General features: G+C 46.1%; 2 protein-coding genes across 9 annotated transcripts in view; both read left to right on the forward strand.

The window, feature by feature from the left end:
- The window catches only part of LOC108250843 (deoxyribonuclease-1-like), a 12,745-nt gene extending 7,204 nt beyond the window's left edge, over positions 1-5,541 (forward strand). Inside the window, exons 3-10 of one of the 2 annotated variants that reach the window (XM_017440909.3) lie at positions 298-386; positions 1,600-1,611; positions 3,133-3,219; positions 3,335-3,429; positions 3,502-3,614; positions 4,468-4,625; positions 4,796-4,895; positions 4,974-5,541. In XM_017440909.3, the coding sequence (XP_017296398.1) occupies positions 298-386; positions 1,600-1,611; positions 3,133-3,219; positions 3,335-3,429; positions 3,502-3,614; positions 4,468-4,625; positions 4,796-4,895; positions 4,974-5,087 (768 nt within the window). In that variant the 3' untranslated portion in view covers positions 5,088-5,541. The remainder of the gene's footprint in view (positions 1-297; positions 387-1,599; positions 1,612-3,132; positions 3,220-3,334; positions 3,430-3,501; positions 3,615-4,467; positions 4,626-4,795; positions 4,896-4,973) is intronic. The other variant, XM_017440911.3, reaches the window with a different exon arrangement.
- A 616-nt stretch (positions 5,542-6,157) lies between these two features.
- hm13 (histocompatibility (minor) 13) overlaps positions 6,158-13,147 on the forward strand; it is an 8,998-nt gene continuing 2,008 nt past the window's right edge. Inside the window, exons 1-13 of one of the 7 annotated variants that reach the window (XR_005233534.1) lie at positions 6,160-6,574; positions 7,771-7,806; positions 9,040-9,138; positions 9,243-9,325; positions 9,419-9,507; positions 9,623-9,708; positions 9,793-9,918; positions 10,326-10,383; positions 10,492-10,612; positions 10,696-10,798; positions 10,886-10,971; positions 12,507-13,024; positions 13,058-13,123. Coding sequence is in view for 2 of the 7 variants with exons in the window: in XM_037977195.1 (XP_037833123.1) it covers positions 6,377-6,574; positions 7,771-7,806; positions 9,040-9,138; positions 9,243-9,325; positions 9,419-9,507; positions 9,623-9,708; positions 9,793-9,918; positions 10,326-10,383; positions 10,492-10,612; positions 10,696-10,798; positions 10,886-10,971; positions 11,714-11,867 (1,239 nt within the window). In the remaining 5 variants the exon portion in view is untranslated. Of the gene's footprint in view, positions 6,575-7,770; positions 7,807-9,039; positions 9,139-9,242; positions 9,326-9,418; positions 9,508-9,622; positions 9,709-9,792; positions 9,919-10,325; positions 10,384-10,491; positions 10,613-10,695; positions 10,799-10,885; positions 10,972-11,713; positions 11,908-12,506; positions 13,124-13,147 lie in introns of those variants that run through there. The other 6 variants (XM_037977195.1, XR_005233532.1, XR_005233533.1 and 3 more) reach the window with 6 other exon arrangements.

Raw genomic sequence — 13,147 nt, forward strand, 5'->3', positions numbered from 1 at the left:
ACACAGAGACACACACACACACACTCACACGGGTAGGACTCACACACACAGACACACACACACACTCTCACACACACACACACACACACACACACACACACACAGTTCAGATTAAACTCGGCTCATTGCTCAGTATTCAGTTTTGGTTTCCTCTTTATTATTTGACCTTTGACCTCTTTGGGTTTTTATTTGTTTTTAGCTTCTTTATGTTTTATTTCTTGTTTGGATGAAATCTTCTGCATGTTCTCCTGAGTCCAGCTGAACATCCAGCTTCTTGTTCCTGTTTCTGTCCTGCAGTTCCTGTCTCGATACGATATCTGCCTGCTGCAGCACGTGGTCGACCCGGACGGAACCGCCATCAAAGCCCTGGTGTCGAAGCTCAACTCGTAAGTCTGGTTCAGGTTCAGCTGAAGTTAGCTGAAAGCTAAACGTAGCAGCAGGCGTGTGCAGGTGTCCAGGTTATGATTATTCATAAAACACAGCGTTAAACCTGAGTGAGCCCAAACTCAGCTGATTCAACCCGACAGTTCAGGTCAGGAGCTGTGATGGAGGCAGACACTCCAGCTTCCAACAGCTTCAAAATGTATTTTTATCAAAACAAAACCTTCTTCTTCTGTTTTCCCTGATAAACACGGCGACAGTAACTTCCTCAGTGACCTGCAGCGGCGGCACGCCACAGCTGGCCCCGACTCTTTCTACGTCACCAACTAGTGATGTAACTCCGCCCACAGAAAAACTAAAAACAGTAACGTTTGAAATCAGGAAAATGGAAATGGCTACAGAAACAACTGCTGTCAGTCTGTGGGGGGGAGGAGTCAGGAAAGAAACTTTGATCAATGTCCACGACTGACTGATGTTAAACCTAAAGAGAATCAAATCTAACGTTAAAGAAGATTTTAGTACAGTTAATAGGACTTTTACCCACCAACTCTGATGTTACAACTCAAAAGTTAAAAAACTACATTTAGATTTACTTTTTTTTTAAGTTCTTGATGGTGTTGAGGTTTGATTGGACCCTGAGCAGATTAACCTGCAGCAAACATCCACAACATTAACTCTGAATAAAAACACAAAGATTCTCAGATTTAATTTAACTTCTGTCACAGTATACAAGAATTACTGTTTTTATTCAGGCAGTTCAGAAGCTGCAGGTCACTGTTCATGTAGTAATACTTGTAGTAATACTTGGATCATTAGTATTATTGATTAACAAACAATATTTTCCTGAAAAGTCTCACTCTGATCACTTCCAGTTTAATCTCCAGAAACTGTAGGTGTATTAAAACATATTTTTGATTATTATTTTAACGAGCTCTGAGTTAGTAAGCAGAGTTACCAAGAGCCAATCAGAGGACAGGACCGAACAGCTGACGATAATGGGTCAGAACCTCAGACTGATGGTCCTGATAAACTCTCTGAAGGAAATAAACAAGTAGAAGAACAAACACAAGTCCTCACAAGTCCCGTATTCTCATGATGATGTTTTCATATTAATGTCAAACCTAAAACTCCAGAAATGTACAGACTTGATGTTCTGGACCAGAGAACCGAAGTCTGCTGTTTTAAAACCATCACTGTTTGTCTGTCTGCCTCCAACAGAGCATCTTACAGGTACAGTGGCTTTTCTCAGCATATAAATCATCATCTAGTCCTGAGAAATCAGTCTAATGTCCTTTATTTTACCTCCTGCACTAATCCTCACCCCTGTGGGTACAGTTCACCTTCGTTCTGGGCAGTCAGAACCGGGTCGGGACTAAAATGAACCATTTCCCTTCCTGCTGGGCTTTATGCTAAGCTAATGCTAATAATGGTAAGAATATTTTCTCATTATTCCCTCGTCTAACCAGGCTGGTTGGTTGGTTGGTTGGGTTTGGACCTCCAGCCTCTTCTTTCTCATCCTTTGGATGAGTCGGGATAATTATGCTTTTATTTCCTGTCTGTTTACACGTGGAGCGCTTGTGTTTTATCGGATCTTTGTCGGTTCTTATCGTAGTCGGGAATGAAAGCAGTCTGTAATTACTGAGAATAAAGTCTCATCTCATCTTCCAGCCGGGTTTTTGGTCCGGTTCCAGCAGGATCTCAGCACTTTGCCCAGAACTGTTTTCTCTCTGGTCTAACGGGAACTTTGAGGCTGATTTTCCTCCGTTTGGTTCTGGGTGAACGGTTGTTGGGTTGTTTAATCAGCTCAAACCAAACATTTAAAGGAGGAGTCTGGTTTGAACGAACAAAACTTTATTGGGACGCATGGCTTGGTTTGTTTGTTTGTTTGTTTGTTTGTTTGTTTGTTTGTTGAAAGAAAACCCTTTTAAATGTAGTAAAATACATTCACGTTTAGATAAAAAATATCCTTAAATAAAACACAACTATAAAAAATGATTTCTTGAACAGATTTACTTGTTAACATGAATGCTCTGAAGCTATGCTACGTTAGCGTAGCTGTCGTTAGCACAATTAGCATCTTAAACCAGATAAATTATTGTTTGCATTTTGTAATAAAGTTATAAGAGGATATCAGGACAGTTAAAGTTGTTTATGTGCAGTATTTGTTTGTTTGTTAGTTTTACAGACAGTTTTATTTGATCAGGATTGTTGTTAAAACTGACTTTTTATTTCACAAACTCATAACTAATGTGTTATAAATCATTTATGACATGTTAATTATCCATGATGCTAAATGAGGAGAAAGTGTTAACAGATCTGTGAGCTTTAGTAACTTTTCTGCTACCAAGTTATCCTTTGTTTATTCTTTAATTCTGCAGAATTTTCCTTTTTTAAATGAAAGTTTAATCAGACATTGTCCAAGACACTAAACTAATAAAGACTGTAGTATAAATGGTTAAAAGTAGCGTCTAAATTTAAAGGAAACCTTTGAAGCAGGGGTGTCCCATCCTGGTCCTCAGGGTCTCCATCCTGCAGGTTTTACCTGTTTCTCTGCTCCAACACACCTGATTTAAATCAACAGGTGATTAACAGGCTTCTGCAGAACAAGAAGAGGTGATTTAACCATGAATCAGGTGTGTTGGAGCAGAGGAACAAGGAAAACCTGCAGGATGGTGGACCTGAGGACCAGGACTGGAGAGTGAAAAAATGACTTGTGGTTAATTTTCTCCGTCTGTCTCTGTGGTTCTTCAGCTACGACAAACACATCTACAAGTCAGTTTCCAGTCGGGCTCTGGGGAAATCCTCTGACAACATGCAGCAGTACGTTTTCCTCTACAGGTGAGATCTGAACCAGCTGCTGTGAAAACAGGAGGAGGAGGAGGAAGGAGAAAGACGTTCTCGTCTTCACCGGGACTTGTTGCTCCTCTGACTGGGTTCTCGTTGTTCTGAGCAGGACGCGCACGGTGAACATAACGGGTCAGCATCAGTACACGGGTCAGTCCTTCGTCAGGCCGCCGTTTGTCGTCCAGTTCCAGAGCAACAAAACTGGTGAGTGGATCTGAATCTCAAGCACAGCTCGGTTCTCTCCCTCGTTTCACCTCCTTGTTCTCCGTCCTCCAGAAATCAACCAGTTTGTTTTGGTTCCGCTGCACTCCGACGAAGACCAGGTCATCCAGGAGATCGACTGGCTCTATGACGTCTTTGAGGAAGTCAGCAGGAAGTGGAACAACACGGTGAGGAAGCGGGTTCTTTTCAGGCAGGAAACCAAACACACAAACGGTTCTCAAACACATCCTGTGGTTCCAGCAGTCACCAAAATAAAATACTGCAGCGCCTTCATATCTTTGATATATGTGTCTACGGTGGGGTGGAAAACTAAACTCCATAACACACGAAACCTCAAAAATAAAAAATACAAGTTTACAGTTTTGTTTGTGTCTTTAAATCAGACAAATCATTTCCCTCTCAGGTTAAAGATTAACACCCTGAAAGGACGGGACTTCCTGCTCTATAATAACGATTTAATTAGTTTCCTGTTCTTCACACTCAGTACCAACAACCAAATCAAGCAGCTTAAAGATGATGAATCTGATAAAACCGCAGCTTGTTGGTCAGCGGTGACGTGAAACTCTTCTTTACCTGACAGCTCGTCATATTCAGGCCCTGAAAGCTTCAAAGAATGCTGCAGTTTTCTGATCCTCATTCCTGAAAGGAGGCGGAGCTTAGAGGTTCAGCACCAGGAAGTGTTTCTTCATCCACATACTTAAATTACCAACAGAGTTCCTGATTGGCTCCTGGTGCTGCAGCACCTGATCCCCTGGAGTAGAGCGGGCCGTGACTTCCTGCGGGTCGTGTAGGTTGGAAGAGTCACAGATGGTGACGCTGAGTTTCTGACAAGTCGCAGCACGCTATAAAAAGTGACCGGCCCACTTTGAGCACCAAAACATCAGGAACCTGAGTTCAGGTGTGGGCGGAGCCACAGGTTTACGCTCAGATCAGACAGAATCAGTCAGTTTGTTCAGAGTCTATCTGCACCTCCGTTTGTCATCACCTGCTGTGTGTGTGTGTGTGTGTGTGTGTGGGCAGAACGTGATGTTCCTCGGGGATTTCCACGCCAGCTGCGCCTACGTGACCCGGGCCAACAGGAAGAACATCAGACTGTACACCAACAACAGCTTCTCCTGGATGATCGACGAGAAGGAGGACACCACCGTCACGGACACGACCAACTGCGCCTATGACAGGTGAGAGGGTGTGTGTGTGTGAGAGAGTGTGTGTGTGTGTGACTGGAAGGAGAGGAAGGAAACATCCACAGGAAGTGTTTTTTGATGTTTTGAATGATATTTTAAGGTTTTGTGTGTGTGAGCAGCAGGTGTTGGCTCTCACCTGTACTCTGTGTGTGTGTGTGTGTCAGGATCGTCGTACACGGACAGCCGTTCCTGAGGGCGATCGTGCCAGGCTCTGGACAGGTTAATAAGTTTAAGTTCAGACGGTATAAACCCAGCACTGAAAAGGTAAGGCCGTCTTTAATCTGTTCATCTGCTGCAGATTTCATCGATTATTTTAAACTTTCTGCTGCTTCCACCTGCCAGGTGCTGGCCATCAGCAGCCACTACCCTGTGGAGGTGCAGCTGAAGAGCTCCGCCCCCCTTCTTCAGGCCACGCCCCTGCTGATCCTCGCTGTGATCGTCTGCTTCAGACTCTGAAGATGAACTGTTGTTGATTAATCAGAGATTTGATCGGATTTTTGAATATTTTTAAAAGTTGATGTTTTGTGCCATAAAACCAATGAGCTGTGAAACATCAGGATGTTTTGCTTTTATTTTTGTTTTGACCATCAGTTCTTTTTTAAGAGAAATAAAGCGGAGTTGTTGGCGACGTATGGAACGATGGTTTGTTGCTGATTTGAGCTCCGATCCGTCAGTCGACCTGCAGAGGCTCTCAGACAGGAAACTGTTACACACAGGAAGAACAAATACTGTTTTTATAAGGATGGATTTTAGAGCAATTTGTTTTAGCTGAATCAGAGAGAATATTTATATTTCTCTCTTTTTTTAAAAAATTCTGGACAGAAACTGATGTAAATAGCTGGAAGCTGTTTGTTGTTGCTGTTTGTATTTTTTTTTAATTCTGATTAAAATTGTTTATTTGAATTTCAAAGCTTCATGTGACTCATCTGATGATTTTACAAAGTCTGACCTGAATTAGGTACACAAACATTAATACCACAGTTACACAGTAATAGAGTACTTTCTGCAGGCGCTGCAGCTGCAGTCTGTACAAACACCAACGAAGAAGAAACGCCACTTCCGTAAACCAGAGATCGTCTATTTCCCCCTGTAAAGATGTCTCGTCTGGATGCAATGACATATGAGTCCATATAAGTCATTGTCTGGATGAATAGGTTAATTTCTTTCAGTTTAATTGAAATGAAACGGGTTAATTTTACTAAAAGACCTGACCAAGAGTCCGTGAGTCTTCAGTCACAGTAATATAAGAATGTTTTAACAACTTAAGAGACGATGGTTCACCTCTTTAAAATTTTAGCGCTACACATTTTATTATTAATAATTAATTAACCGTGCAGTTCTTTTCCAAAAGGAAGCTATTATTTGTTTATATCTTATAATTAAAGTGGTAGTAGTAGTAGTGGTAGTAGCAGCAGTAGTCTAGGTTGGTTGCGATGATGCGACATTAATAAACTGAATCCTAGAAACCCAACAGAGTGAGACCTCTTCCTCTCTCTGAGATCTCTGCTGCTTTAGTAAACGTGGCCTTAATGATTCCGGAAACACAACAGAGTGAGACCTCTTCTCCTCAGTGGGACCTCTGCTTCTTTAGGAAACGTGGCCTTAGTGAGACCCGTCAGGACCCAGCAGAACCGCAGCAGAACCTGGTCCATGAATGAGAACCTCGCAGCTTCTGCTTCCTTTTCCAACCGTCTGTCAGTTTCCGGCCCCGGCAGTCCCCTGAAGCCCCTCTCCGAAGCAGCACCATGTCCGAGGCAGAACCGGTCCCGGTCCCGGAGGCCCTGAACGCCACGGACTCCAACGGAACCGAGGCTCTGAACGCCACGGCGAAGTTCGTGGCCACCCCGGAGGGCACGGCGCTGGCGTACGGCAGCCTGGTGCTCATGGCCCTGCTGCCCATCTTCTTCGGAGCCCTGCGCTCCGTCAGCTGCTCCAAGTCCAAGGTAAGAACCAGAACCAGAACCAGAACCAGCCTCTGAACCATCCAGGGTGAGAGCCCGAACCAGCATGCAGGGTCAGAGCCAGAACCGGACCGGACCGGAGCGCGGTGTGACCGCCGTTAGCTGCGCCGGCTAGCTGCTCCAGCTAACGGCTAACTGAGGGATTTAATTTAATTAAATTCCTCCAAACAACATTTCTGTAAAGATACCAGAGTCAGAGAGAACATCAGCATCATGTTCAAATGATCTCCAGAACCCGTCCGGAACCAGAACCGGACCTGATGATGGTCTGCTGTCTCCAACATTTAGTTTTTGTTCTGTTCGGATAAAGTTCGTTTACCTGTCATCAGAACCTCCACCTGGTTCTGCTGAGGCCCAGGTGTGTGTGTGTGTGTGCTTTGACCCTCCTCTTCCTCCCTGATGTCTGCTCAACTTTTTATTTTCAGCTGCAGCTTTTAAAGGATTGTTTTTGTTCTTTAAAAATGTTTTTATTTATATTTATCCTTAAGTAAATCTGAGTGATCAAATATTCTATTTATTTCAGAATGTCAGAACCCAGAATAATCAGAAAATCAGCACAAAAGATTCAAAGTATCACCCCGCCCTGAATTCAGCATCAAGAAGCTGCCTCACCTGCTTCCTGTCCCCGTCTCCACGGTAACAGACAGCCTGAGCCTGCCTGTCTCCTGCCTGTCTCCCGCCTGTCTCCCGTCTCCACGGTAACAGACGGCCTCAGCCTGCCTGTCTCCCGCCTGTCTCCCGTCTCCACGGTAACAAACAGACTGTCTGAGTCTACCTGTCCCCGTCTCCATGGTAACAGGTGCGCTCTGCTCTGTCTTGGACACCTGAAACTGTCGGACCTTTGGAAGGTTCTGATCGGCTCGGCTGCTCTGGTTCTGTTTTAGCGGCTCTGAGGTTTGATCTGATCATCACTCCCCTCGGCTGAAGCCTGAAGCCTGAACAGGTGACGCTCACCTGAGAAGCTTCAGGTGTTGTTTACCTGAGACGTTTGTCACATGACCTCCTTCCTCTGACTTCCTGTTAACCCTCTGATGATGATGATGAAGTTCCTCAGGCAGGTTGATTGTTTCCAGACTCGGATCTTTTGTCTCCGACCTGATTCTTCTTCTTCTTCTTCCTCCTGTCTGTGTGTCTGCACACCTGTCTGTCTCTCTGCACACCTGTCTGTCTGTCTGTAGGAGCTCGGAGAAAATGATTACGATTCTGGGTTCAGAGTGAGTATGAGAGCCGCACACCTTCGCCTCGTTTGAATTAACCTGCCAGGAGACTTTTAACCTGATATCCACCTGAGCCTGACCTGTTCCTGATAACGAGTTTGTTTGTGTTGAGGCTCCGCCTCCTGCGCTGGAAGGTTCAGACTTTTATGGAAGGAAATCTGATAAAAATGAATTCCTTTTTATTTCAGATTTGTAACTAAATTCAGTGATGATTTAAGGAACACATCAGGTTCAAAGTCTTCAGTTTGTGTGTTAACACAACGCCAGGGCGGAAAGACATCAGCAATGACCTCAGAGAGTCAATCTGGGAAGGGTCAAAGGTCAAGATTATTCACAAGAGGAGACATTTAAAACGGCTGCTGAGCTTCACAGCAGATTCACCCTGAAGGTCAGACCATGCAGTGCTCGGACTCTACAGGCCTCAGTTAGCAGGCCAAAGGTCAAAGGTCATGGCTTGTTTGAAAGCCTCTTCAACAACATGGCAGCTCGACTTAGGTTTGGAAAAGTTGAATTTAATTATTTATTTTTTTCCCGTCCTGGTCCCTAAAACCCCGGAGCCGACAGATGGTGGACCGTAGAACCGGAACAGAAGCAGAACGTTGGTTCTCCTGGCGCTGCAGGTTTCTCTGCTGAAGTTCTGGTTTGAACTCTGGAGGAAGTTTTAAAGGTTTAACTGAAGCGGAACCGGAGTTTAATGTTCCAACGGTCCCCTCGTCTGTCCCAGATTGTGTCTCTGAGGACGTCTGAAGGACCTCTGAACAGAAACTGTTAGTGAATCAGTCCTCAGGTCAGAGGTCACAGATTAACTTCAGCTGTTGTTCACGTTTTAGTAAAACCCTGCACATCTCTGCCAGGTTTGTAGAAAAAGAAGGAAACTTAATAAAAGGGAAATAATTTCTAATAAACTTCAGTTTAAACTTTTTAAGTTCCTGTTCAGCTCCTTCTGACTCATTTCTGGAAGGCAGTTTCTGTTTCTGATTTTTATTTATTTATAGTCTTTCTTTTTGTGTTTTTACACATTTAGTTTTTCATTCATTTGTGGGTTTTTATTAGTTTTATTTTTTTTACAGTAATTTTATTTATTCAGCCATTTATTTGTTTTCTCCGTCGCCTCTGTCAGTTCTGAGCAGATGTTGTGATTTTTCCATCCTGTCTGAGAACGTCTGGTTTTATTTATTTTTTTCCATTTTATTTTGGCGGTTCCATCTGACTGTTTGTGTTTCCTGTCAGAATTCGTCGGACGCTCCGGAGACCATCACCAGCCGGGACGCCGCTCGGTTCCCCATCATCGCCAGCTGCACCCTGTTTGGACTCTACCTGTTCTTCAAGGTGAGTCAGCGTCTCTGCGGCCCGGCCCGGCCCGGCCCGGCCCGGCCCGGCCCGGTCCTCCTGCAGGGTTCTGGTTCTGACTGCGACCCGTTTCTGTCCTGCAGGTGTTTTCTCAGGAATACATCAACCTGCTGCTGTCGGTTTACTTCTTCGTGCTGGGGGTCCTGGCTCTGTCCCACACCATGAGGTAAGAGCCAGCTGCAGGTTCTGATCCAGAACCATCAGAACCATCAGAACCCCAGCCTAACTCCGTCTGTCTGTCTGTCCGTCTGTCTGTCAGTCCTCTGATGACCAGAATATTTCCAGCATCGTTCCCGAACAAACAGTACCAGCTGCTCTTCACTCAGGGCTCCGGGGAGTCCAAGGAAGGTCAGACACCTGCAGACACCTGCCCCCCCCCTGCACACACACACACACACACACACACACACACACACACACACACACACACACCTCTGCAGCTGTAACTCGTGTTTCTCCACAGACATCATTAATTACGAGTTCGACACCAAGACTCTGGTGTGTCTGCTGATCAGCAGCGTGGTCGGCGTCTGGTACCTGCTCAAAAAGGTAAGATTGGGTCAGAACCGGTCACAGAACCCGCCCTCCTCACCTCCCAGCCAATCACGCGTCTCGTTGTTTGTGACATCACAGCACTGGATAGCCAATAATCTGTTCGGGCTGGCGTTCGCCCTGAACGGCGTGGAGCTGCTGCACCTGAACAACGTCAGCACCGGCTGCATCCTGCTGGGGGGGCTGTTCGTCTACGACGTCTTCTGGGTGAGACGCCGTCTCCGTCCTCGTCTCCGTTGTTGTTTAGTTTGTCTCTAAAAGGAGAAGCGACTGTAAACAAAAACAAGAAATACAACAAATTAAAAGTCCCTGCATTAACAGCATCACCAAAATAAAAGCACAGGAACAGATATATATTTAATATAAATAATAAATTATAATTTATTATCTTCAGGCTAAAAAGCAGCTTAACTTTATTTGAATGAATAATGTGCAGACAGAGGTTAAATCCTTCAGCTGCAGTTAGTCTAAAAAAACATTAAAGAAATGTCTCACCTGTCCCCTCCGTCCCTCCCGCCTGTCCCCTCTGTCCCTGTCCCTCCCACCTGTCCCCTCCGTCCCTCCCGCCTGTCCCCTCTGTCCCTGTCCTTCTCACCTGTCCCGTGTCTCTCCAGGTGTTTGGGACCAACGTCATGGTAACGGTGGCGAAGTCGTTTGAAGCTCCGATCAAATGTGAGTCGGTTTTCTGATGAATCCTGAGTCGACTCAGATTTTCTGTCCGTCCCGAGTCTCGAGTCCCGAGTCCCGAGTCCTGAGTCCATGTTTGTCTCTGTGTCTCAGTGGTGTTTCCTCAGGACTTACTGGAGAAGGGTCTGGAGGCCAGTAACTTCGCCATGTTGGGACTGGGGGACATCGTCATCCCGGGGATCTTCATCGCCCTGCTGCTGCGCTTCGACGTCAGGTACCTCCCCGTCCCCGTCCTCGTCTTCGTCCTCCTAGTCCTGGCGGTAAACAGAGACGTCTTTTCTGTTTTTGTCCAATCAGCTTGAAGAAGAACAGCAGGACGTATTTCTACTCCAGTTTCTTGGCCTACATCTTTGGACTGGGCCTCACCATCTTCGTCATGCACACCTTCAAACACGCCCAGGTAGGGGGTCAAGGGTCAGAGGTCAGAGGTCACAGCTGAGCTCGGTTCCTGCTCCCTCACTCATCCTGTCCGTCCGTCTGTCCGCAGCCCGCTCTGCTCTACCTGGTTCCCGCCTGCATTGGGTTCCCCGTCCTGGTCGCCCTCTTCAAAGGAGAGCTCACCGAGATGTTCAGGTGAGTAACCATGGCGACCGCCTCACCTGTCCTCACCTGGAGCCACCTTCTGCACAAACCTGAGGTCAAATAATCTGCAGTTTAACAGAGAAACTAAAGTTCAGTTTTATTCAGAAAAGTCAGTTTGTTTACATTTTATTCAACTAAACAAATAAAAATATTAAAATGTTAACAATAAAAGTCACACACCAGATACCATCAGGTATACCACACCTGACCTCACCTGACCTTACCTGGGTCGTTCTAAAAAGGACCGTTTGCCACGGTGGCCATTTTGAATGCGGTCTGACCCAAACCCCTGATGAGGAACCTCTAACGTTCTAACAGGAAGTGAAGCGTTCTCTGGGGTTCCGCCCAGAAAGCAGCGCCCCCTGCAGGCTGGCTGCAGGATAAGTTTAAGATCATTTAAATAATCGGGACGTTTTCCTTCTGTTCCTGTCGTTTGAAACCCAACATGGCTCCTGAACCCAGAAGGAAGGATGAAGGTTCTGATGAGAATCTGAGAACGAGTCACAGTAAAAGTTTCGCCCTCAGATCCTGCAGCTCTTTATTTATTTACGTTTGGCTGTTTTTGATTGACAGGTCCCATCGTTTCATGTCTTCTGCGCCTCCATCTTTGTTTCTTCTTCTCTTCCTGTCGTCTCATCGTCTTTAGTAGTTAAAGTCAAACTTATTTCCTTCTCTTTTCTGCCTCTCGTCCTCCATCTTCTGTCTCTGTCCTCCCTCCTCTCCTCGCTCGAAGCTTCGAGTCGTCGGAGGAAGTACTTCCTGCGTCTCCGCGGATCACTTCCTTCCCGTCAGTGAGCGGCTCTCCTGCGAGCCTGGCTACGTCCATGAACGCCATGGCAACCGGCTCCTCCCCTCGTCACCGGCGCTTACAGCCCACCTCCATGTAGAAACCCCGCCCCCTGCCCTTACTGCCCCTCCCTGTCTCACCTGGGCAGGTAAAGAAGAGCAGCTTCCACCCATCAGCAGGAAGAACAGGAAACTGAGTGTTTATTCAGCTTCCTGTTTGTTTTTAATTAGATACTTTGAGAGGCGGAGCCAGTCATCACCATCAGCTGAACATATTTAACCTTTAAATTAACAATAAAAACACATTTTACTCTAAAGCTTTTATGGAATAAATGACTCTTTGTATTTAATGGAACCGTATAGATGACATCAGTGGGAGGAGTTTGTGTTGTCATGGAGATCTGGTGATGCTAACAGCTGTTAACGAGTCCAGATTTCTGTTTACGGCCTGAATGAGACCAGATCAGACCGCCGTCAGAGGTCTGAGGCTTCAGAACGCCGAACTGAGCACTAAACTCCGCCCCTAACCCCGCCCTAACTCCGCCCTACCTGCCTTAAGCTGCTCACCTGACCTCAGTTCACCTCCACTAGATGACTCCAGTCATTGTTGTTCAGTTGTTGAGCTGTTTGATTTAATAATCACTTTAATGAGCTGAATTAAATATGACCAAATCATTAAAATGTTTTGTTTCCACTTTTTAAAGATTGTCTCATTTTCTTCTCTTCTTCCTCGCCTGCAGGTACGAAGAAGCTTCTGAGGAGGCGGAGTCTAAAGAGGACTCAGAATCTGAGAAAAAGGACCAATAACATCCATTGCTGCTCCCCCTCCCCCCACATCCACATTTCACTGAAGCCCCTCCCCCCACACCTCCCCGGCTTCCTGCTTGTTGCCAGGGGAATTGGGGGGCGGGGTTTATGTTGCCAACGTGTTTGTCTCTGGTAACCATGGAAACAGCAGATGGTCTCCGTGGTTATGGCCGCTGTCAGACTGCCAGTGGTGGTGTTTGTTACAACTTGGTGCCTACATGACTCCTCCTCCTCTACATCATGGCTGCACTCACACAAAAACTCTGAGCTGTTGCAGGGGGCGGGGCCAGACTTAGGAGGGCGGGGCCAAAGGCAGCATGTGTTCTTGTGTGTTTGCAGCCGGTCAGCTCAGATAAACCAGGAAGTCAGTAAAAGAGTTAAGATCTGCCTTCGAGCTGAAACCTGAACCACGTCCACATCTGGAGCTCACCTTCAGAAGGGGAGCGTCCAGGTGTGGCTCCTGGTCTCTGTAAACACCATCCAGGTGTGGCTCCTGGTCTCTGTAAACACCATCCAGGTGTGGCTCCTGGTCTCTGTAAACACCATCCAGGTGTGGCTCCAGGTCTCTGTAAAC

The sequence above is a fragment of the Kryptolebias marmoratus genome, linkage group LG8 (genome assembly GCF_001649575.2).
Source record: "Kryptolebias marmoratus isolate JLee-2015 linkage group LG8, ASM164957v2, whole genome shotgun sequence".
NCBI lineage: Eukaryota > Metazoa > Chordata > Actinopteri > Cyprinodontiformes > Rivulidae > Kryptolebias > Kryptolebias marmoratus.